The sequence below is a fragment of the Ipomoea triloba genome, chromosome 9, assembly GCF_003576645.1.
Source record: "Ipomoea triloba cultivar NCNSP0323 chromosome 9, ASM357664v1".
NCBI classification, from domain to species: domain Eukaryota; kingdom Viridiplantae; phylum Streptophyta; class Magnoliopsida; order Solanales; family Convolvulaceae; genus Ipomoea; species Ipomoea triloba.
The window spans coordinates 14175900-14201074 of record NC_044924.1 but is presented as its reverse complement, the minus strand read 5'-3'; the positions used below and the strand labels follow the sequence as shown (position 1 = coordinate 14201074).

Below are 25175 nucleotides of genomic sequence, written 5' to 3'. Positions count from 1 at the left end.
GATAATGAAGATGACAATGAAAAAATGCCTCTTTACTCTGTTGGGAGGTCTTCATCTGACGAACCGGTCAAATCTTATGCAAGGCTGGTATCGTCAGATTGGAATATTGTCAATGTGCAAGAGAATTGAGATGAAGATCCAGATGATGTGCAAGACCGGTCAATCAAAGTTAATCATACTTATGTTTGTTTAGGTCTTTACCAGCTTTCGATTTGCTGAACAATCTGCGAACCAAGTTCTCCGTAGCATAGCTAGGAAAATTGTTTCTATGTCAGATTGTAAAGGATTGGTTCACCATTCTATCGAATCTTGTTGTACCGTTTCGCGTTGTGCTTTAATGAATTAACTCGTTACCTTTCAAAAAAAAAAAAAAAGTACCATGGTGCCATGTGTTAGCTGATCAACATATTTATTTATTTATTGTGTATAATTTAGCTTTGTTCTAATAATTATTTTGCATAATTTTATTCATTATTTTATTAAAATATGATATCATTATTATATTTTGTTAAAATAATAAATAAGTTACTAGTTAAAGCAATTTGAATAATTAATCAACTGATTAGAGCTTATTTAGTGATTAGGAGTGAGGTTAGATCATTACTAAAAGTTTCAATAATTAGATTTTTGATTTGCTAAACTCATATAAGTAATTAACTTGGTTACTTCGAATTATTTTGAACAAAAGGAAATGAAATGTGGTGCAAAGGAGTTCTGCGCAGCATAGTGTGCAACAGAAATGCATTTTGACTTTTTCTCTTTTTTTTTTTTTTTTTTTTTTNGAAATGTGGTGCAAAGGAGTTCTGCGCAGCATAGTGTGCAACAGAAATGCATTTTGACTTTTTCTCTTTTTTTTTTTTTTTTTTTTTTGTGAGAAACGACACCGTCTCTGTGGCGACTGATGGGGAAGGGTTAAAGGCTTGGGACCCTAGGCTCGGAAGGGTGAAGGGGACGACTGATAAGGAAGACCAGGGATCTGTGAGAAATGAAGGCGAGCTTAAAGGTTTTGATGGGGCCGGGAGGCGGCCTACCGAAGGCCGGCTGACGATCGGTCGGCCGTTCGCGGATCTGTTTATTGAGGTTATTCAGTGGACTGCTTTGTGGTGCTCTTGTAACCCCTCGGTTTTTCCGACAAAGTTAAGGTTCGAAAAATATTTTTTTTAGGCTATAATATTTATGAGGCGATCTCTCGGTACTTCAGAAGGATTTTTATAAGTGAGACTAGTTATTAACAAGCTGCGATCTACGTACCGGTCACGAACCGTAAAATGTTAAATGATGCTTATACAGTTCGAATTTTCCTAAAGATTAGATTATTAAGTATGATACGATTAAACCTGAACTTCTAGTTAGTTCAAGTGAAAATTTAAACGGACTGTAAGGGGTAAAATTGTTACGGACCTTATATTTCGCGAGATACCGAAGAATTCCCAATTTTAGTGGTTAATGACGGGATTATTTTTAGAATAATTTTGGTATTGAAATTTTCCCGAATTAAGTTATATTCCTCCGAACTTTTATCTGATTTAATCCCAAACTGGCAAAATAAGTTTCACTCTTCAAGAACTATCATGGGGAGTTGACAAGTGGCACTCTTAATTACCACATGATAATTTCATTAATGGTGTGTCATAAGAAGTATGGCATGGTATACTTGATCCCTTAAGCTACAAGCTAAACTCACCATCATCATCTCTCTCATCTCCCACATTTTCGAAAATCATAAGGAAAGAAAGAAGAAGAAAGAAAAACTTAGTCTTCTACTTTGTGATCAAGAACTCCCTAAGCATCTCTTCAACTCAAGTGCTCTAGTATAGGTAAGGCTTCGGTTTTGTTCGGTTAAATCCTTCCTAGAACCTAAGTGTAAACTAGAGGTTCATGAAAATGTTGTTATTATGGTGATTTTGTTTAGGATCTTTGGTGAAAGGTTCGAAGGAGGAAATCATCAACTTCTACGGTTTTAAGATTCTTCTAAAGAGGTAAGGAATCCCTTAAGTTGGTTTAGTCACTTGAAGGTGATCAAATGCTAGTAAATTATGTGACTAGGAATTTTATGTGAAAATTATGTGTTAAGTTTATGGATCTACAAGTTGGCTCAAAGAAACTACACTTTAATGTTTAGTAATTTTTGGTATGCATGTTCATAGTTAATTTATGCATGTATATGTTGTGTTTATGTCCATATAGGCTTATACTTGTGAAAATATTGAAAAAATAATAAAGATAGTCTCTGGCAGTAACTTCCGAGATTTATTGGGAAAAATTGGTAAGGTATTTTGATCCTATTTTTTTTAGACATGTAGTTCTATAAGTGTAGAACCTGCATATAAAATTTCATAATTATCGGAGTAGTATAAGTATGGTTTTCGAATTTTTTTCCAAAACTGGTCCAGAGAGAAAAATTCTGGACAGCACACTGCCAAGGGCAAAAATGGAATTTTCTGTGTTTATTCCCGGATCAAAATGACCAAAACTTTTTATGGACATCAAGTACTATAAGTTGGGGTTCTGCCATAAACATTTCAAGTGAAAAAGAGTTCGGGAACTATTTTTACCGGCTCAATCTTTCGGACTGCGCCAAGATGAAATTTGCTGAAAAGGAATGGTTAGAAACAAGTTTGACCAAAAATTTGGATGGAAGCGGCCTTGGACGTGCGTCCATCGACGCCCAGAGTTACGGCGTCACGGCCGAGAGGCCGGACGCGGGCACGGACGCGCGTCCGCTGCGCGTCCGTGGCGCCCAGTTTTTCGGCGTCATTTGCCGAACCAGCGGGCGCAGCTCGGACGGATGCGTGTGCGTGCGCCGCTGCGGATAACCGCGAATTTTCGCGACGCGATTTCGTTTTCGACTCGTTTCCGACTCGTTTTTAACCGAACCTTCCCCCGATGTTTTTAATCCCGAGTGTTATGATGTTTGGAAGGCCTACGGGCAACCGGGTAAATTTTTGAAAGCTCGAATATTATTTTTGTGCATTACATTTCTTAACTTGGGGAAAAATTGCGTTTTAAGAAATAATGTGACTCTTGTTACTTGGATTTTCATGGTGGAAAATCATTGACCAATATGTGGATGTTGGAAACAAAATTGAGCAAGTATGATAATTTTGAGTCGTCATGTGAATAGTGAGATGTCTTTGTATGATTAATTCATACTGCAGAGCGAAGTCTATTCGCTGAGAGAATAGTGAGATGTCTTTGTATGATTGAGTCATACTGCAGAGCGAAGTCTATTCGCTGAGAGGAAAAAGGAGTTATGAAATTATTGAGTGTTTTTAATAATTATAAAATCTAGTTACGGAGAATAAAAGGTCGTAAGTCCTGATCAGTAAAGCATGTGTTGTGAAACTCCCCTTTGAATTAAAGAATGAATTCTTGGAAATGGTAGTTTTATGTGCTGATGTCACTTATATACCATATGGTGTTGCTTCGTTGTTAATATGATTGCAGGTAGAATGCAACCGTTGGGTAAAGCTTACATTTTCTGAATATTATGTTGTTTTCGAAACCTTTGTTTACTTTCGAGTGACAATGGATTTCCTTACTTAGCCGTCGTGCTAACTACACTTCGATGTGTTTACAGATGTTGTCTAGTATGGGCTCCTGAAGCCCGATGAGTTCTGAATAGGATGGAAGTCGAGGTTGAGGACTACCCTATCCTAGAATAGACACCCTGGAAGAATTATTTCCATACGTACATATTTGTATGTTGACATGGTTATTTCAGGTTGTAAGTTTAGCCTTAGCGTTTGGGTATAGGAGAGATACCTAAGCGTGGCGGTAACACCCAGTTTTCTGCTGGTTAGACGCTTCCGCAATGTATTGTATTATTAGGGATTTTGTAATAAATCCAAGTGGTGAAAATTGGGGTGTTACAGCTCTTGAAACAATTAATTACCATGGAGAAAAGGACGGACTAAAGAAGTTGAGGGAGAGAAGGCGGTCCGACCGACATAAAAGCCATAGCCGAGGCAAGAAGGTGGTGTGCGGAAAGTGGTTTAAGAAGTTTTCTAAAGATGGTTTGGGAAGTTTCCTAGAAGCGGAGGCGGTCATGCACGGGTCTCATGCCGGAGATATGGAAAGAAGCTCGGAAAAGATTAGGAAAGTAGTCCAATGTAATAAGGAAAGAAATCCTAAAGCATTTATGGTAGTTAAGGGTTGCCAAAGGGGAGAAATCCCTCATAACTTGTATAAATAGGGGTGAAAAGCCTTGAGAAAGGAGAGGCAATTCATAATACCAACGAGCCTAAACGCGGCTCAGATTTCGTCTAAATACTTAGTTCAATTTTCGGGTAGTGTTGTCCAGCTGATCGACCATCCGTGGTTGATAAAACAAACATTGGCACCGTCCGTGGGGATCGATACAAAAGGTTGTGTGGATCTAACTGACTGAGAAGGTTGAAAGTACGTAGCAATTGTGACCACCAGGAGTCGTCAAGGTCAAGGAAGAACGCAACCCCAAGTGCAAGTGAATGTTGAAGCTGGGCGAACTATTTCTCAGGGGCGGGACCTACGAGAGCAGCTCACCTGACCCTGTTCTGGTGACTTCAGTGAATGACTTAGCCGTCAGAACTCCCGTGAGCCAGGTAAACGAGAGCTAGAGCATGCTCCGGTTAATGAAGAGAGCCGAACCGCGGAGGTGCCTCTACTCCCTCCACCGCCCGTGCCGGTTGGGCCTGGAATCATAGACGCAATAAACCAGTGGTAGACATATATGAGCGGGAGTTAGCTACCGGTGAGATGAATGCACCTCAGAGGACTCAACTGCAGCAGTCTCGGTCCATTCGACCAGAGACACAAGAAAGGTCAGCCACTTCTCGCCGACCTCCAGCTCGGTCCAGGTCTAGAGGTACGTGCCAATCATCCCTTGATAGGCTTGGTAATCAATGTGAGTCAAATGATAGAAATTCGGAAGCGTGTGAAGCGCGCAGAGAAGACGCGCCGAATGAGCCTAGAAATAGGCGTGAACAGAGGTATGATGTCGTCTAGAGACAGGTCGATGAGCACCCAGTCCACGAAAGTAGTGGAGAATCCCCAGTTGGCCAGCTCGAATCCCTAGCTGGTCGCCGCTTTGGCTAAACAAGTCTAAGACTTGAAAGACCAAATGGAGAGAAAGAAGACCAATGCTCGGTCTTTCCTAAAGGCTTGCCCTTTCTCTCCTGAAATCATGGCTTACAAGACTCCAGCGAAGTTTAAGCTGCCCGACCACTTGACTTATGATGGGACAGGTGATCCTAAGGAGTATCTAATAAGCTTTCAAACTCGAATGCAAATCGTTGGAGCTGTGGAGCCTTTGATGTGCAAGGCCTTCCTAACCATATTGGTCGGCGCAACACAAAGGTGGTGCATGGGTTTGCCCGGCCACTTAGTGAGTAGCTTTGAGCAGTTGGCAGAGCTTTTCTTGACCAACTACGCCGCTAACCTACAACCCAAGTAGAACTTCATGTACCTGTCAGGGGTTAAGCAAGACCCTAATGAGCCACTTAGGTCGTTCCTAACTAGATGGCAAAAGGAAAATCAAACGGTCGATGGCCTGAAAGATAATACCCTGTTGATCTTATTCATGGAAAACCTGAGGTTGGGAAAGTTATATACCAACCTCCATATTGAATGGCTGACCTCCTATGCCCAAGCAATCCAAAGGGAAAATCGACATGCTGTTACGGAGGACGCGATCAAACAAAAAAGAATACAAGAAGGGTGATCTCGGCCCAAGAAGGCTCGTGTAGAGGAGCAGCAAGCAGGAAAGTTTGATAAGAGTCGGCTAAGCTGACTAGAGACGGGTCGCTCTGGTCGGAACCCCGAAAGATCAGGTATCCCGTCGTTCCGTCAGCAACAGCCTGTAGTTCAAGAAGTTCAAACTCTACCTCCACCGCCTGAATTACAACTACATGATCACCCTGAGACCATGGGTCAAGGGTTAGGAACCGGCAAGTATTGTCGATTGCATCACTTGACCACTCACTCAACTGAGGAGTGTGCATTCTTGAAGTAAGAAATGGAGGTCATCATACAGAAGAGTGCGCCAACTTCTTCCAACTAATGGCGTAGAGGCTTGCCATGGCAGCGTGGGAATCCGAACCAATCTGGGGAGAGTAACCGCGATAAAGGAAAGCGACCCGCCTCCGAGGAAGAAGAAGTTAACTGGAAGCACAAGAATGTGATCCACATAATTGTAGGAGGACATGAAGGAGGAGACTCTGTAGGATCGAGGAAGGCTTGGGCTCGACAGCTATATGTCGGAGCGGTGTACGGGCGAGAGGTCAGCACGAAAAAGGTATGTCGTGAACCCATTACTTTTACTGATGAATACCTGCCCTTGGGGGCCGGCCCTCACCGTGAGGCTCTAGTCATCGCCATGGATATAGCTGGCACTGCAGTGAGACGAGTGCTGGTAGATACGGGTAGTAGTGTCAATATTCTATATTTGGATACCTTTAATAAGTTGGGATTGGCGAAGATGCTCTCCAGCCAGTCAAGACTCCCTTGGCGGGATTCACAAGCGACTCAATAGAGGCGGAAGGCTCTATATGGCTCAAGGTTGAAAAAATCGCTAGGCGCCTGGGGATCGCCTAACGCCTAGACGGGCGCGCCTAGGTTATTTTTTTTAATTTAAATTTTTTTATAAATATTTTAAGTGTTAATAATTGTAAAGTGTTTAATATTGTAAGTCTTTACACTTAAATAGTTAAATAGTTAATATTCATTAAGTTATTAGTTATTATTTATTAATTATTAGTGCATTACTTATTAGTTTAATTTAGTTATTACTTATTATTTTATTAAGTTATTACTTATTAGACTATTAGAGTATTAGTTAATACATTACAACAAAAAAGCCGAGCCGGCCGGTGGCCTAGGCGACCTAGGCAGCGGCTAGGCGCCCGGCCGCGGAGGAGGCCGATTTCGGCCTTCCTCAACGCGCCCGGGCGCCGCCTAGGCGCGATTTTTTCAACACTGGTAAGGCTATTGGTCGAGTTAGGCACATACCCGAATGTTAAGACTATGGAGATAGAGTTTGTGGCCGTCCAGTTAGAGTGCTCTCACAATGTGATTTTGGGGAGGCTGGGACTAAAAGATTTGAGAGCTTTAAATCTCTTTACAGTTTACAGCACCTGTGCATGAAGTTCCGGACGCCCAATGGATTTCGGGTTGTACGGAGTGATCAGAAGGTTTCGCGATTGCTATTTGCAATCCTGTCGCAAGATGGGAAAATCAGACTTTCTGGTTCATACTATCACTAAGAAGGAAGATATGGCGGAGTGAATTTTGGAGCGACCTGAGCCGGCTGTCTAGCTAGAAGAAGTTGAGATTGACCCGACTCACCTTGAAAGACGGGCGAGAATCGGGAAAGGTTTGCCGGAGGCCGTCAAAGAATCGATCATGCAAGTTTTGAGGAAATACCGAGCTATCTTCGCATGGGGACCCGAGGATATGCCGGGAGTGGACTGATCTATAATTACTCATCAGTTAGTTGTGGATCCGACTTACCGGCCCATCATGCATGAGAAAAAACACCTCTCGACTAATAGTAGAGAATTCGTAAAGAAGGAGATCGATGCTTTGTTAGTTGATGGACATATTCGAAAGGTCAAGTATCCCAAATGGTTGGCTAGTGTGGTGCTCGTTCCGAAACCTCCGTCTTGGAGGATGTGAATCGACTATACTGACTTAAACAAGACTTGTCCTAAGGATCTATTTCCCCTTCCTAGGATCGACCAGATGGTAGACGAAACGGCTGGTTGTGCTTTGCTAAGCTAAGCTTCATGGATGCCTTCCGAGGTTATCACCAAATTTTCATGCACTCGGCTGATGAGGAAAAGACCGCCTTCGTGACACCGGATGGGGTATACTGTTACCGAGTCATGCCCTTCGGTCTAAAGAATTCTGGTGCGACTTATACTGGGATAGTGTCCCGCCTGTTTAAGGGCTTATTGGGAAAATCTATGGTTGCTTATGTGGACGATATGTTGGTGAAGAGCCTGACGGAGGACAGCTACGTAGCCTGACGGAGGACAGCTACGTGGCCACGCAGGTGACCTCGCTGCTAGCTTCCGAGTCATGGAAGAGCATAACCTGAGATTGAATGCAATGAAGTGTGCCATCGCGGTCCAAGGGGCCGGGGAAAATTTCTGGGTTACATGGTAACTCGGCGGGGGATCAAGCCAAACTGTGAAAAGGTTAGGGCCGTCATCGACATGCAACCACCAAAAACTATGAAAGAGTTGCAGCGCCTCACAGATCGGTTAGCAGCTTTGATCAACATTCAGATTCTGATGTTCGATCCAAAAGCCCTTTAAATGTTTATTTATAGTATGCAAGTAGTGAGTCATTAATTGATTAATTATATTAAATTTAAAAAATGAAAGACAATTGATAATTTTAAACAAATGACTAAGTTGGAATATATTATTAAAATCCGTACAAGAAATATATAGGATAAAATAAACAAAACTGGCATAACATATATATATATATATATATATATATATATATATATATATATATATATATATATATATATTTGAAAGATCATTAAGATATCCTAAATAAACTTTTATTTGAAAAGAGAACATATTTCATTATTTTGTAACAAATTCCGCACTAAATTAAACTGAAGATTAATGACAGGATGCAGCACTGTGTTTGTACGTGCATGAATTTTATTGGACGCCTGAAAATGCTCAATCTTCCCTAAACTTAACAAAATCTGTGTTATGTGGTAATGTGGTATATATTATTGCATATAAAAATGCTAGAAATTAAATTCTCCTAGAAAACAACGCTAGATCTGTTCTGCTTACGAATTAGGTAATTGGTAAAACTTAAAAGACAAAGGAAATATATGAAAAATAAAAATTTATCAACTCCTTACATCAACCTTTTTAGAGTTAATCCTAGTGGGTTACTTGTATTTAGTGATAATTCTAAATTTAATTTTAAATTATCATTTTTACTATTTAACCTGCATAAATTTATCAAATAGTCCACGTTTTTTTTTTTCAAATTAAATTTCACTCATTCTGAGCAGTTGATCTGAATTTAATCAATGGTTGAGATCTCATCCTAATTTTCAGCCGAAGAAGCCTTCGCATTTTATCAGTATTCTATATATATGTGTGTGCGTGCGCGCGTTAAACATAACTGACGCACTACATCATTCCAAAGGACACTCAAAATTCGTTATAATTTCTCTAAACTCACATAACATCCATTATGTTGAGGATAACGGTCCAAGACCAAGTGTAACTCTCTCATTTGTAATATACTAACAATTGTTGGAAAATAGCATGAAAATGGCAATTTAAGTGGCTATTTTGTGGTACAAATAATTGTAGGGTCCACTTCCGATTTGGGTCGGGTCAAAGTGGATTCGGGTTCTTCGTAGTTAGACGAAGAGATTGATATATTGTACGCACAAAACGGATAATGGGTGAATGAGAAATTGGTTCTCAAAGTTGACCCATTTGAGTTGGAAAAATTGAGGGAAAGCTTTAGAATAAGGCTTTGTCCCACATTGGTTTGGAAAGGGAATTTGCACCGCTATTTATACAAGTGCCTTTCTTAGGCTTAGTGAATTGTATAGCATAGATGCTCTCTCTCGCGCGCAAGGGGGAGGGTGCAAATCAAAATCCAAAATGAGTTCGAAAAGGCTTGAANTTTCTTAGGCTTAGTGAATTGTATAGCATAGATGCTCTCTCTCGCGCGCAAGGGGGAGGGTGCAAATCAAAATCCAAAATGAGTTCGAAAAGGCTTGAACTCGTGTGCGCCGGCACCTGCGGGCACGAATGTCGTTAGGAAAATTGGGTGGCCTTGCGGGCTAAGTTATGCCAATTTTTCGAGATTTTTTCCAACACAAAGCCTCTAAGGATTCGGCCTCAAGGACTCGTGATCTAGTCCTCGGCCAGGCCAGGACTCGTCCGTGATCTCTAGTCCTCGGTGAGGACTCGTTCGGACGACTCGCGCTATGGTTCGGCCTTCCGTAGCCCGAATCATTAGCCGAATCCTAGTCCATCCATGTAATCTGAATTTTTTGAGATTTTTTCCAACACAAAGCCTCTAAGGATTCGGCCTCAAGGACTCGTGATCTAGTCCTCGGCCAGGCCAGGACTCGTCCGTGATCTCTAGTCCTCGGTGAGGACTCGTTCGGACGACTCGCGCAATGGTTCGGCCTTCCGTAGCCCGAATCATTGGCCGAATCCTAGTCCATCCATGTAATCTGAATTTTTCGAGATTTTTTCCAACACAAAGCCTCTAAGGATTCGGCCTCAAGGACTCGTGATCTAGTCCTCGGCCAGGCCAGGACTCGTCCGTGATCTCTAGTCCTCGGTGAGGACTCGTTCGGACGACTCGCGCAATGGTTCGGCCTTCCGTAGCCCGAATCATTGGCCGAATCCTAGTCCATCCATGTAATCTGAATTTTTCGAGATTTTTTCCAACACAAAGCCTCTAAGGATTCAATTTTTCGAGATTTTTTCCAACACAAAGCCTCTAAGGATTCGGCCTCAAGAGATTTTTTCCAACACAAAGCCTCTAAGGATTCGGCCTCAAGGACTCGTGATCTAGTCCTCGGCCAGAAGGATTCGGCCTCAAGGACTCGTGATCTAGTCCTCGGCCAGGCCAGGACTCGTCCGTGATCTCTAGTCCTCGGTGAGGACTCGTTCGGACGACTCGTGCAATGGTTCGGCCTTCCGTAGCCCGAATCATTGGCCGAATCCTAGTCCATCCATGTAATCTGAACACCTCGGTGTAACTCCATGCCTCGGGTAGTGACCGTTCAAGTCTTGATTCATCTGTTACGGAATTAATACCGGGTTAATTCCAATTTTTATTATCTGAATCAATTCTCAGGTAATGGTCGACCGTTACAAGGGTTACAAGGCTGAGTTTATGATCAGCTTAAGTGCCTTAATTAAATGCTATTAATCCAACAACTCCTATATAAGTTGATGGTAGGAGCAGCAGATTCATACACACAACGAAATACAAATTTCTCTCTTGAAAATCTGCTTCTACTCCCTTCTTAGCATACTGTGTTCAGCTCTTGTTCTTGTTCGCTGGGTTTCGAAGTTTGAGTGCTCAAACTAGAAATCGAAGCTTGTTTTATCCTGGGAAACCTAGGCTACAACGCTCCTAGCACCGTGGGAGGTAGCAAATAAGGTTTTAAGGATAGTGTAGTAAGTACACGACTCAAGCTTACCCTTGTCAAGAAATTCCTTTCGTATTTTGTGCTTGTTAATTTTTTCTGGAAATATTATTTTCCTAATATTATTTCCTAACAAGCTTAAAACCTTACTTCTTTGTTTATCTTGGAAAATATGGAGAATCCTGCACGTCCAGTTTATGAGGGTGAGAATGTTGTTGAGAACAACAGTGGTGGGAACGGCAACGAAGTTGCACATTCCCAGGCACCAGTGAACGTTGGTTCACAAAATGGTGTGGGCATTGAGGGGTATATCCCTACGATGCGGGTACCTTCGTTATCAAATGGTTCGGCCGAAAGGCCGGAGAAGTTCACTGGTTCGAACTTCAAGAGATGGCAGGAAAAGATGCTGTTCTACCTGGCTACACTCGGTTTGGCAAGGTTCTTGACCGAGAAAGTGCCCGAGTTGAAGCAAGATGATCCACAATCCGTGATGGCGGTTGGGTTTTGGAAGGATTCGGACTTCCTTTGCCGCAACTACATTCTGAACGGGTTGTGTGATGGGCTTTACGATGTGTATCGTAAAATTGGCACAGCGAAAGCGCTGTGGGAAGCCTTGGATCATAAGTATAAAAGTGAGGATGCGGGCGCAAAGAAATTTGTGGTTGGCCGATTCCCCGACTTTAAAATGGTTGATTCCAAGACCGTGCTAAGTCAGGTTGAAGATTTACAATTAATCTTTGATGAAATCCGTGACGAGGGCATGCAACTTAGTGAGTCCTTTCTAGTGGCATCGATGATCCACTTGCTGCCTCTAGGGTGGAAGGACTTCAAAAACTACCTTAAGCACAAGCGAAAGGAGATGAACCTGGAGGACCTGATCCAACAACTCAGAATTGAGGAGGGGAACAGGAAAACTGACGGGAAGGGTCCTGTCTTCGGTGGCGCTAAAGCCAACGTGGTGGAGCACAGTCAACACTCCAAGAAGGCTAAGAAGGACAAGCAGAAGCTAGGTCCAAAAGGTGGCATTACCAAAGGTAAATTCCATGGTAAGTGTTATAATTGTGGCAAGACTGGCCACAAGTCGGCTGAATGCAAGGCTCCAAAGAAGAAGAACAAGAGTTCTGAAGCCAACATGGTTGGAGATGTGAGCCAGAAAGTAGCGGAGATTAGCTTTTCGGCTATGATCACTGAGGTGAACCTCGTGGGCTCTAACCCACGTGAATGGTTCATCGACACCGGTGCAACAAGGTATTTGTGCTGCAACTGGGAGATGTTCAGCACCTTTGAGACCGTGGAGGGCGAGAAGGTGTGGATGGGAAACTCTGCTCAGTCCGTTGTGGAGGGCATGGGCAAGGTGGTTCTGAAGATGACTTCCGGGAAGGAGCTGACGTTGAAGAACGTGCTGTATGTTCCGGAGCTGGGGAAGAATCTGGTGTCTGGCTCGTTGCTGAATAAGCATGGCTTCAAGATGGTCTTCGAGTCAGACAAGGTTGTTTTGTCAAAGTTAGGAATGTTTGTAGGCAAAGGTTATGTAACTGATGGGCTGATAAGCTCAGTGTAATGCCTATTGTTATGAATAAAAACAACGTTACTTCTGTTTACTTGCTTTAGTCTTCCAATCTGTGACATGGTAGACTAGGTCATGTTAATTTTAACTCCATGCGTAGATTAATTAGCATGAACCATATTCCTACTTTTCAAATTGACACAAATAATAAATGTGAAATTTGTGTTGAGGCAAAACTAACTAAGGCACCTTTCAAGTCGGTTGAAAGGCAAACTGAACCACTGGAATTAATCCATAGTGATTTGTGCGATTTTAGATCAACACAAACAAGAGGTGGTAATAAATATTTTATCACGTTTATCGATGATTGCACACGATATTGCTATGTGTATTTGCTGAAAAGCAAAGATGAAGCCATGGATAAATTCATTCTTTATAAGAATGAAGTTGAAAACCAACTTAATCAAAGGATTAAAAAGGTTAGAAACGATAGAGGTGGTGAGTACGAAGCACCAATTGGTGACTTCTATGCAAGTGTAGGAATTATACACGAGCGTACGGTACCTTACGCACCTCAATCGAACGGTGTTGCCGAACGAAATAATCGTACATTGAAAGAAATGATGAATGCGATGCTTATCAGTTCGGGCTTACCTCAAAATATGTGGGGTGAGGCGATTTTGACAAGTAATTACCTTTTAAATAAGGTACCCCGCAAGAAGCTCGATAAGACCCCTTATGAGCTGTGGAAAGGTAGGAAGCCTTCCTACCAATACCTCAAAGTGTGGGGGTGTCTTGCCAAAGTTTTGGTGCCAACACCGAAGAAAATAAAGATAGGTCCAAAGACCGTGGACTGTATCTTTATTGGTTATGCACATAACAGTAGTGCTTATCGGTTCTTAGTACACGAGTCCCATAATCCGGACGTGCATAAGAACATGATAATTGAATCAAGGAATGCATCTTTCTTTGAAAATGTATTTCCTTGTAGGTCCAACGAGGGACCGAGTACGTCAAAACAAACATTTGACGAACATGTGGATAATGATAGTGTGGATTCTGAGAAAGAACCCGAGCTTGAGCCTAGACGCAGTAAGCGGGCGAGAGTTGAAAAATCATTTGGTCATGATTTTCTTACCTACTTGTTAGAGTATGATTCGAGTACTCTAACTTGTTTATTAGAAAATGAACCAGATTTTCTATCTTGTTTGATAGAAAATGAGCCTCGAACGTACGTGGAAGCTGTGACTTCTACAGAAGGACCAATGTGGAAAGAGGCTATTAAAAGTGAAGTGGATTCTATCCTACAGAATCACACTTGGGAATTGTCGATCTCCCTTCGGGTAGTAAACCCTTAGGATCCAAATGGGTCTTTAAAAGAAGATGAAACTGGATGGTTCCATTGAGAAGTATAAGGCTAGGCTTGTAATCAAGGGTTATAGGCAACGCGAAGGCCTTGATTACTTCGACACGTATTCTCCCGTAACGAGAATAAACTCCATTCGGATGATACTTGCCATAGCCGCATTGCGAAATTTGGAAGTTCATCAAATGGATGTGAAAACAGCTTTCTTAAATGGCGAGTTAGATGAAGAAATCTATATGGAACAACCCGAAGGGTTCGTTTTTCCGGGCCAAGAAAAGAAAGTCTGTAAGTTGGTTAAATGTTATATGGGTTAAAGCAAGTGCCTAAGCAATGGCACGAGAAGTTTGACCATGCGATGTTAACCAATGGATTTAAAATAAACGAGAGTGATAAGTGTGTCTATGTTAAGGAAACGATAGACGGGTATGTCATTCTCTGTTTATGCGTAGATGATATACTCATCGTTGGCAGTAATGATCGGATGATCAAGTCTACCAAAAACATGTTAAACGCGAGATTTGACATGAAGGATATGGGTTTGGCTGATTTGATCCTCGGGATTAAAATCATTAGGAGACCAGATGGTCTCGTGTTGAGCCAATCTCATTATATTGATAAAATCCTTGCAAAATTCAACAAGGATGATAATCACGTGGCTAGGATACCATTTGATACAAACGTTTTACTATCCAAGAATCACGGAGAGTGTATTTCTCAAGTAGAATATGCTCGGATNCCTCAATCGAACGGTGTTGCCGAACGAAATAATCGTACATTGAAAGAAATGATGAATGCGATGCTTATCAGTTCGGGCTTACCTCAAAATATGTGGGGTGAGGCGATTTTGACAAGTAATTACCTTTTAAATAAGGTACCCCGCAAGAAGCTCGATAAGACCCCTTATGAGCTGTGGAAAGGTAGGAAGCCTTCCTACCAATACCTCAAAGTGTGGGGGTGTCTTGCCAAAGTTTTGGTGCCAACACCGAAGAAAATAAAGATAGGTCCAAAGACCGTGGACTGTATCTTTATTGGTTATGCACATAACAGTAGTGCTTATCGGTTCTTAGTACACGAGTCCCATAATCCGGACGTGCATAAGAACATGATAATTGAATCAAGGAATGCATCTTTCTTTGAAAATGTATTTCCTTGTAGGTCCAACGAGGGACCGAGTACGTCAAAACAAACATTTGACGAACATGTGGATAATGATAGTGTGGATTCTGAGAAAGAACCCGAGCTTGAGCCTAGACGCAGTAAGCGGGCGAGAGTTGAAAAATCATTTGGTCATGATTTTCTTACCTACTTGTTAGAGTATGATTCGAGTACTCTAACTTGTTTATTAGAAAATGAACCAGATTTTCTATCTTGTTTGATAGAAAATGAGCCTCGAACGTACGTGGAAGCTGTGACTTCTACAGAAGGACCAATGTGGAAAGAGGCTATTAAAAGTGAAGTGGATTCTATCCTACAGAATCACACTTGGGAATTGTCGATCTCCCTTCGGGTAGTAAACCCTTAGGATCCAAATGGGTCTTTAAAAGAAGATGAAACTGGATGGTTCCATTGAGAAGTATAAGGCTAGGCTTGTAATCAAGGGTTATAGGCAACGCGAAGGCCTTGATTACTTCGACACGTATTCTCCCGTAACGAGAATAAACTCCATTCGGATGATACTTGCCATAGCCGCATTGCGAAATTTGGAAGTTCATCAAATGGATGTGAAAACAGCTTTCTTAAATGGCGAGTTAGATGAAGAAATCTATATGGAACAACCCGAAGGGTTCGTTTTTCCGGGCCAAGAAAAGAAAGTCTGTAAGTTGGTTAAATGTTATATGGGTTAAAGCAAGTGCCTAAGCAATGGCACGAGAAGTTTGACCATGCGATGTTAACCAATGGATTTAAAATAAACGAGAGTGATAAGTGTGTCTATGTTAAGGAAACGATAGACGGGTATGTCATTCTCTGTTTATGCGTAGATGATATACTCATCGTTGGCAGTAATGATCGGATGATCAAGTCTACCAAAAACATGTTAAACGCGAGATTTGACATGAAGGATATGGGTTTGGCTGATTTGATCCTCGGGATTAAAATCATTAGGAGACCAGATGGTCTCGTGTTGAGCCAATCTCATTATATTGATAAAATCCTTGCAAAATTCAACAAGGATGATAATCACGTGGCTAGGATACCATTTGATACAAACGTTTTACTATCCAAGAATCACGGAGAGTGTATTTCTCAAGTAGTTTTACTATCCAAGAATCACGGAGAGTGTATTTCTCAAGTAGAATATGCTCGGAAGAATCACGGAGAGTGTATTTCTCAAGTAGAATATGCTCGGAAGAATCACGGAGAGTGTATTTCTCAAGTAGAATATGCTCGGATTATTGGTAGTTTAATGTATCTAATGAGTTGTACTAGGCCAGATATTGCCTTTGCCGTTAGCAAACTCAGTAGATATACGAGTAACCCTGGTGATATGCACTGGAAGGCAATTGTGAGGGTTATGAGATACCTAAGGGATACTCGTAACTATGCACTGCACTATACGGGATATCCTGCTGTACTTGAAGGGTATAGTGATGCTAACTGGATATCTGATATTAAGGACTCTAAGTCCACGAGTGGCTACGTGTTTACACTAGCCGGTGCAGCTGTTGCATGGAAATCCTCTAAGCAAACCGTGATAGCTAGATCCACGATGGAATCTGAGCTGATAGCCTTGGACAAATGTTGTGAAGAGGTTGAATGGCTACGTCATTTTCTAGAGGATATTCCTAATTGGGAACGACCTGTACCTTCAATATGTGTGCATTGCGATAGTCAAGCCACACTTGTACCTTCAATATGTGTGCATTGCGATAGTCAAGCCACACTTGGGAGAGTACGAAGTCACATGTATAATGGTAAGTCTAGACATATACGTCGTAGACATAACATGTATAATGGTAAGTCTAGACATATACGTCGTAGACATAACACCATTAGTGGTAAGTCTAGACATATACGTCGTAGACATAACACCATTAGACAACTTCTCTCAACTGGTGTTGTCTCGGTTGACTACGTAAAGTCAAAAGACAACTTATCGGATCCATTAACCAAAGGGTTAAGTAGAGAGTTGACTGAGAAGTTGACACGAGGAATGGGTCTGAAGCCCTTGGTATAAGTTCTATAGTGGATACCCAACCTAGCTGGCACCTAGGTTCAATGGGACAACTAAATTATGGAACGTAGCGTGTCACTGTGGGGGTCTCGGACTCCCTACCACTCCTCGTTAGAACAGTGGCTCCCGCACGAGGTTAGCACATTGATGCTTTAATGATTCAAATGTCGGTTGACATGTGTGAGTATGCGGGATACTCGAAAAAGAATCACCTATGTGAGAAAGAAGTGAGGGTCGCTTCAAAGGAGAATTGAACTGGGCTGAATTCTTTAGAAACTCTTGCAGAACCAGGAACGGTGACCCACGACCAAAACGGGCACACTCATGAGAACAGAACAAGGTTGGAAGGTTCCTGTGTGAGATATGTCATCGTCTACACAAACGGCAGCCGGTTCAAAGACATCACGTTCTACCGCACAGCCAGTAGAGTAAATGTATCTTCACGAGGGAAGGTTCAAAGGGTAACACCTACCTATCCTATGCAGGGATCGACCGGCGAACACAGTTGTTTCCGATTTCAAAACAACCCCGAAAATCAATATTCATTCATGTGGGGATTGTTGGAAAATAGCATGAAAATGGCAATTTAAGTGGCTATTTTGTGGTACAAATAATTGTAGGGTCCACTTCCGATTTGGGTCGGGTCAAAGTGGATTCGGGTTCTTCGTAGTTAGACGAAGAGATTGATATATTGTACGCACAAAACGGATAATGGGTGAATGAGAAATTGGTTCTCAAAGTTGACCCATTTGAGTTGGAAAAATTGAGGGAAAGCTTTAGAATAAGGCTTTGTCCCACATTGGTTTGGAAAGGGAATTTGCACCGCTATTTATACAAGTGCCTTTCTTAGGCTTAGTGAATTGTATAGCATAGAGGCTCTCTCTCGCGCGCAGGGGAGGGGGGTGCAAATCAAAATCCAAAATGAGTTCGAAAAGGCTTGAACTCGTGTGCGCCGGCACCTGCGGGCACGAATGTCGTTAGGAAAATTGGGTGGCCTTGCGGGCTAAGTTATGCCAATTTTTCGAGATTTTTTCCAACACAAAGCCTCTAAGGATTCGGCCTCAAGGACTCGTGATCTAGTCCTCGGTGTAACTCCACGCCTCGGGTAGTGACCGTTCAAGTCTTAATTCATCTGTTACGGAATTAATACCGGGTTATTTCCAATTTTTATTATCTGAATCAATTCTCAGGTAATGGTCGACCGTTACAAGGGTTACAAGGCTGAGTTTATGATCAGCTTAAGTGCCTTAATTAAATGCTATTAATCCAACAACTCCTATATAAGTTGATTGTAGGAGCAGCAGATTCATACACACAACGAAATACAAATTTCTCTCTTGAAAATCTGCTTCTACTCCCTTCTTAGCATACTGTGTTCAGCTCTTGTTCTTGTTCGCTGGGTTTCGAAGTTTGAGTGCTCAAACTAGAAATCGAAGCTTGTTTTATCCTGGGAAACCTAGGCTACAACGCTCCTAGCACCGTGGGAGGTAGCAAATAAGGTTTTAAGGATAGTGTAGTAAGTACACGACTCAAGCTTACCCTTGTCAAGAAATTCCTTTCGTATTTTGTGCTTGTTAATTTTTTCTGGAAATATTATTTTCCTAATATTATTTCCTAACAACAATCACTTTGTATCATCTTAGAAGAGGGGCGGGCCATAACTGCTGACTTGAATATAATTAGCTGGTCCTTGCAACCAGAGCTGCCAAGAACTTTTTCTCGTTCAATTATTCTTCTGTTTGATATAGATCATCCATTATATTATTTACTCTATAGCATACAATCAATGTTGGGGTTGTAGTGCCTTATTGTACACCAACCAAAATACAAAGTAAAAAGTTACTTTCTCCGTCTCATTTTACCTGTCTTACTTTCCTTTTTAGTTCGTCCCAAAATGTTGCCCGTGTTTTTAAAATTGAGCATTACCATCATTCTACTTTTTTTCAATTTATCCTTGTGAGTTTTGTTTTCTTTATTGCTTTTATTTTCAATAGTAAAAAAGTAAAGGACATAATTAAAAAAACACATAGTATTTACTTTAATTCTTTTAAAAATGTGCAAAAAATAAATGTAACAACTAATTCGAGACGGAGGGAGTCTTATATATAATATAATACAATTGACAGTATGTATGGAAAGTAAATTAAATAAAATTTTCAATACAATCAAAGTGCATGGGTAGTTATATGATTATAAAGCAATGATAAGAATAAAATTAATGTTTGATTTTGAGTTTTGAAGTTAGATTAATTTGACTTCTTTATTGTGGGTCTGAAGTGGGTTTACAAGTTCTAATATAATTTGGTAAAAAAAAATTTGAGATATAAAAAAAGTGATGAAAACGATGCATGTACATGTGTCTCATCATGACCTACTTAATGAGTAAATTATCCCAATTCAAGAACATTCACTTCTTTACATATAAAGAATTGAATGCCCAAACCAAGGCACATAAATAGCCAGCTGAAGTTAATTAAAGATGATTAGGACACCTTAATGTCCTCCAATAAAGCAAAAGTGTCGATGTCGCCATGTCCCCTCTGCTCGTGCGTCGTACGTCGTACTCCCATTTACACTGGCGCGTATCCAAACCAGACAAATTTTGTATCAGAAATTTTATAGCAGTGAATGACCAAATATCGGATAATAATATTGGCTATGACTTATGAGAATGGACTCCAATTCATTTCTACAATGAAGATAGTGAAAGCAAATTAAAGTAAGACAAGTTTGCATCATATATAGCTTTTGCTTTTCACTTTCCTCTGCTCATTTTCTCATACATCTCACACACTCACTTTCTCTGTCTTTACCTAAATAACCACAATAGACTTGATCACTCTCCACTTTCCCCTTCATTTTCAACATTGCCATTCTCATCATCCTCTTTTGTCTTCTTCTCTGATCTGATCCGCTTATATTTTTATATATAGATAGATATTTATATATAGATACTGTTTGGTAAATTAACTTATTGGTTAGAGGGTATGATTAGTTGATAACATTAGCTGATTGTAAAAATGTGTATGGTAAATTAGTTATTAGCTGATAGCTGTTTGGTATAATTTTTTTTTTTTCAAAAAGCTAATTTAAAAAGTTGTTTTGAGAAACTTTTTGAATTTTAGCATTTTGCAGTTACAAAAGTCTGATTAATCAAACACTTATATTGATTTTTTAACCTGTCAAACAAATAATAATGATAAAATAAACCAAAATTTATTGATAAGCTAACTATTTTTTTTATCAAACATGACCATATAGATTCAAGATGAAATGAGAATCATGTCTTAGATGAGAACTTGGGAACTTGCATAAATGCATACAAGTTAATACAGGAGACTGTGTGCATTATGCACCTGGAGTATTAGATTGTGTCCACAATAAATTATCTACATTCATATAGTAGTTTGTAGTTCTAACATAAGCCTCTTTCATTTGAACACAAACCTCTCTCTTTCTCTCTCTCCCCCTCTCTCTCCTTTTCTCTCTCTCTATATATATGAAGTAAAACTTAACACATCCTCTGATAATCTCTAACTAGATCTGCATCATATCCATGGAGATCTTATCACAACTTTGGTCTCTCTTAGGCCTTTTAACTGTTCTCCAAAACATTTTGCCCACACAACTTCTGTCATTGCTCCACTCCATCTACGAATCTTTTCAAGATTTCTTCAGCCCTTACTCTTACTTCGAAATCCCCGAGTTCAACGGCTACTGCGGCGTCGACGTTAACGATCTCTACCGCCACGTCAACTTATACTTGAACTCTATCAACCCCTCCGCCACCTGCCGCCGCCTAACGCTCTCTCGCTCCAAATCCTCCAACCGCATTTCCTTCACCGTGGCCCCCAACCACTCCGTCCAAGACACCTTCAACGGCCACCGCCTCTACTGGACCCACCACGTCGAAACCGTTCAAGACTCGCTCGACGAAAAGCGCTCTTTTAGTCTCAAGTTTCCCAAGCGCCAGCGCGTGCCGCTCCTCTCGCCTTACCTGGAACACGTGACGGCCAAGGCCGAGGAATTCGAGAGAGTGTCGCGAGAGCGGCGACTTTTCACGAACAACGGCCACGGCTCCTACGAGTCCGGCTGGTCCTCCGTGCCTTTCCGCCACCCTTCCACGTTCGAGACGCTCGCCCTGGAGCCGGAGCTCAAGAATCAACTCCTACATGACCTGAGTGTAAGATTTTCTCTAATAATATATATTATATATATATACTACCTCTGTCCCATTTTAAGTCTGGTTTACTATTCATTGGTCAAATCAATTTTTTTTTCAGTTGCTTATTTTCTTTAGTAATTTTTAATTATTTTTAAATTTAATTTTTTGTGTTTAATAGTACTTCTAATATAGTTTGTAAATATATAAATTTTATATACTAATACTAAATTTAATATTATGAAAAATTGAATTAAAAATAACTTCAAAATGGGATGGAGATAGTATTATATTAATAAGAACCAAAGAAAGTAAGCTCTATAATGGGTAGAAAAAATAACTGTCAAATTGTTAAACCAAATGGATGATGGCTCAGATTTATAATTTTTATTGAGATTTTTCTAATTTATCCTTGATTATCTATTAAATTTTCCGTTAAATATTATGTTTTCTGTTAAATTTTTCTGTGAAAAACTAGTTATATATTACTACCTCCATCCCAAAATGTTTGTCTGATTCATTTAACGAGGCTTGATTGAATTTATTTTTAATCCAAATTTTAATAATATTAAGTTTAACATTAATATATAAGATTTATATATTTAGAAACTACAATAAAAATACTATTAAATACAAAAAAAAAATTAAATTTAAAAATAATAAAAAATTACTAAAGAAAATAAGTAACGAAGAAAGAGTTGGTTTGATCCATGAATAGTAAATAGGACAGGTAAAATGAGATTGACAGAGTATATATTAGGATCTTTAATTAAGTAATGCAAATTGATCAGGCTTATTAAGGCTGTGTTTGGCATAGCTTATTTAGGAGCTTATAGCTTATTTTAAGCTACTAATAAGCTATAAGCTTTGTTTGGTAATGTTCTCAAAATAAGCTAGTAGCTTAAAATAAGAGCTTATTTTGAAACGCTACTTCAGGTAGCTTTTCAAAAATAAGCTAATAGCTTCTTAACTTTTTTCCATCTTTATCCTTATTATTTTATATAAATGACATCATTTATCCATCCCAATTAAAACTCTTTTGGCCTTTTTTCTTCAATATATTTCGTTGTAATTTTAATTTGATATTTGTGTTTGAACAATAATTTTTGTGTGAACTAATTTTATAAATTATAAACATCTTGTTTTACTTTATATATTTTCAAATATATGTTCCTACTTTATATTTTATTAAATTATATTGATTTCATTATTTTATATTTTAATATGTAAACAAACCTATTTAAATTTAAAACTATTCAACTTTTATGAAGATGTCCTTTTTAGTCTTTTTACATTTATCAACTTATCAAAAAGCTAATTTTACCAAACACTTTTAAGCATAATAGCTAGCTTGACAGCTCTTCAGATTTCAGCTTCAAGCTTAAGCTTTTCAGCTTTCAGCTACTTTTCAGCTTTCAGCTACCGTTTCTGCTAGGTTTGACAAACATAGCCTAAGTAGTTTGGTTGGATTGAAGGCCTTTGCAGACGGGAAAGAGTTTTATAGCAACACGGGGCGTGCATGGAAGCGTGGGTATTTACTATACGGCCCTCCCGGGTCGGGGAAATCTAGCCTTATAGCTGCAATGGCGAATTTCCTTTGCTACGACGTGTACGATTTGGAGCTAAGCAAAGTTTCCGACAACTCGGAGCTAAGAGCTTTGCTCATACAAACCACCAACCGCTCCATCATCGTAATCGAAGATATCGATTGCTCCGTTGATTTAACCGGCGACAGAACGATGAAAATGAGGAAAACGTGTAAGAAGGGACGGCATGCGGGTGACGCCGAAGAAGAAAACGGGCGGGTGACGCTATCGGGGCTCTTGAACTTTACAGATGGGCTATGGTCGAGCTGCGGGGAAGAGAGGGTGATTGTGTTCACCACTAACCACCGAGAAAATGTAGACCCGGCGCTCGTTAGATGCGGGCGCATGGACGTGCATGTTAGCCTCGGCACGTGCGGGCCCCATGCGTTCAAGGCCTTGGTGAAGAACTACTTGGGCGTGGAATCACACGCGCTGTTTGATGTGGCGGAGGGTTGCATAAGATCCGGCGGAGGCCTCACGCCGGCTCAGATAGGTGAGATTTTGCTGCGGAATCGGAGGAACGCTGACGTGGCGGTCAAAGCGGTGATATCAGCAATGCAGGCCAAGATTTTGGGTGTCACCATGGATGCCATTGAAGGTGGGCCTGACTATGATGACCTGGCAAGGTCGCCGGAGAGCATGGAGCGGAGACTGGCTGAACCACCGGAGAATTGGGAGGGTTCGCCGGAGAAAGCCGGCGGAAAGAGGAGGAGACCGGTGTGCGCGTGGGATAAGAAAATCAAATTCCTTGTACGATTAAGATCTTTGACCAAATCTGACTCTGGAAGAAGGGGGGTTTGATAATACATTAGTACTCCTTATTAGTCCATCACTTCTGTTACGTGTACTTTCGGATTTTAATCTATCAATTTTATTTTATAATGTTACAAATAATGATAGAATACTTTTATCATATAAATCTTAGAAAAAGTATTTACATTAAAGATTTTTCAAAAAAAAGAAAATTAAAAGTAAGAAATGAGAGTCATGTAATATTTTCTTTAATCTATTAGGCATGAGTTTATTTGCCTTTTCATCCCTATATTATGTTGATAGATATACGTGTTTTTTTTTTTTTTCACATAAAATTATATTTCTCGAGCAACTTTCACCTAACTTTGAAAAAATGAATTTTATTATCAAATCGGCATATTTACGATTTATTATTATTTTCTCTATATTTTTACAATTTCAATTTATTAATGTTCAAATGTAAGAAATGTACAATATTTAAGGTACCAACATTGAAAAAATTGATATTTTAATAAAAATGTATGCAATAATTAAATAAATAAAAAGTTGAAAAAGAGGTAAGTACGCCTTTAAATTTTATATGAAAAATCAATTAGTTGCCTAAACTTTTAAAAATTGCAATTAATCTCATCAACATGTTATTTTTCGTACATTGGAGTCCAAGAACCGGCTATTTACATGCAATATCATGTCATTAGGATTCCGGCGAGAGTCTTGCTAGTTCCGACAATGCTTCAGTGACAAAAATTGGCAACTACAACAAACGAATGGTTGTTGGTTACCTTCTGTAGTGAAAAGAGCGACCACTAGGTGATCAACTATAGAGATAACAATTCTATCTACACTAGACAAGTCCCTCGCATCCCCGCTCAAACAGATATTAAAATACTCAAACGATTTGGGTAATGAGTCTAGGTATGGGGGATTTTTTTTTAATACCCGTACAGGTATGAGACCGGGTACGGGAAGAAATATCCCCGGGCCGCACCCATACTTTATGTGTGTATATATATACTCCGTATAAGTTTAATATATACGGAGTATAAAATACTTGTGTTATTAGTATTCACTTATTACATAAATTCATATATCTTATATAATTCAAAAATCATAATGAATTGGACTTCTTTATGAGCTAGTGCTTTGGGGATTTAAATGCATTAATATTTCATTGTTTTACTTTAGTTAATTTTAGTTTTTTATTGAATTTGTATTTTTTTTGTTTGTGTATCGAACTACATGATGAACAATAATTTGTAATCATGTTGTTTGAATAAACTGAAAATCCTAAGTGATCAAATTAATAATTGATAATAAAAAATAGAATATTATTATAATCAATAGATTACAAATTGAATCAATTTTTTTTTCAAAAATTTTTGCTTGTGATGTGGGAAATACGACGATGTATTATCTCGGGTAAATGGATATATAATCGAATGTTCTCAAGCTTAAGTATGATATGGGTGAAAGTCCAGAAGTCTCC

At 39.9% G+C, this 25175-nt stretch overlaps 2 protein-coding genes across 3 annotated transcripts; both read left to right on the top strand.

Moving 5' to 3' along the window:
* Window positions 1-16429: 16429 nt before the first annotated feature.
* LOC116029596 (secreted RxLR effector protein 161-like) lies at window positions 16430-18453 on the top strand. The gene is made up of 2 exons (XM_031271646.1): window positions 16430-16765; window positions 18379-18453. Exons 1-2 carry the CDS (start codon window positions 16430-16432, stop codon window positions 18451-18453), a joined length of 411 nt encoding a protein of 136 aa, XP_031127506.1.
* A 2162-nt stretch (window positions 18454-20615) lies between these two features.
* Window positions 20616-23830, top strand: LOC116028498 (AAA-ATPase At4g25835-like). 2 transcript variants are annotated; one of them, XM_031270220.1, is made up of 3 exons: window positions 20616-21371; window positions 22826-23566; window positions 23600-23830. In XM_031270220.1, the coding sequence occupies exons 1-3, from the start codon at window positions 20745-20747 to the stop codon at window positions 23735-23737; spliced, it is 1506 nt and encodes a 501-aa protein (XP_031126080.1). In that variant the 5' UTR covers window positions 20616-20744; the 3' UTR covers window positions 23738-23830. The 2 variants fall into 2 exon arrangements, with proteins under 2 accessions (XP_031126080.1, XP_031126078.1); XM_031270218.1 differs by having other exon boundaries at window positions 22826-23830.
* Window positions 23831-25175: the final 1345 nt, after the last annotated feature.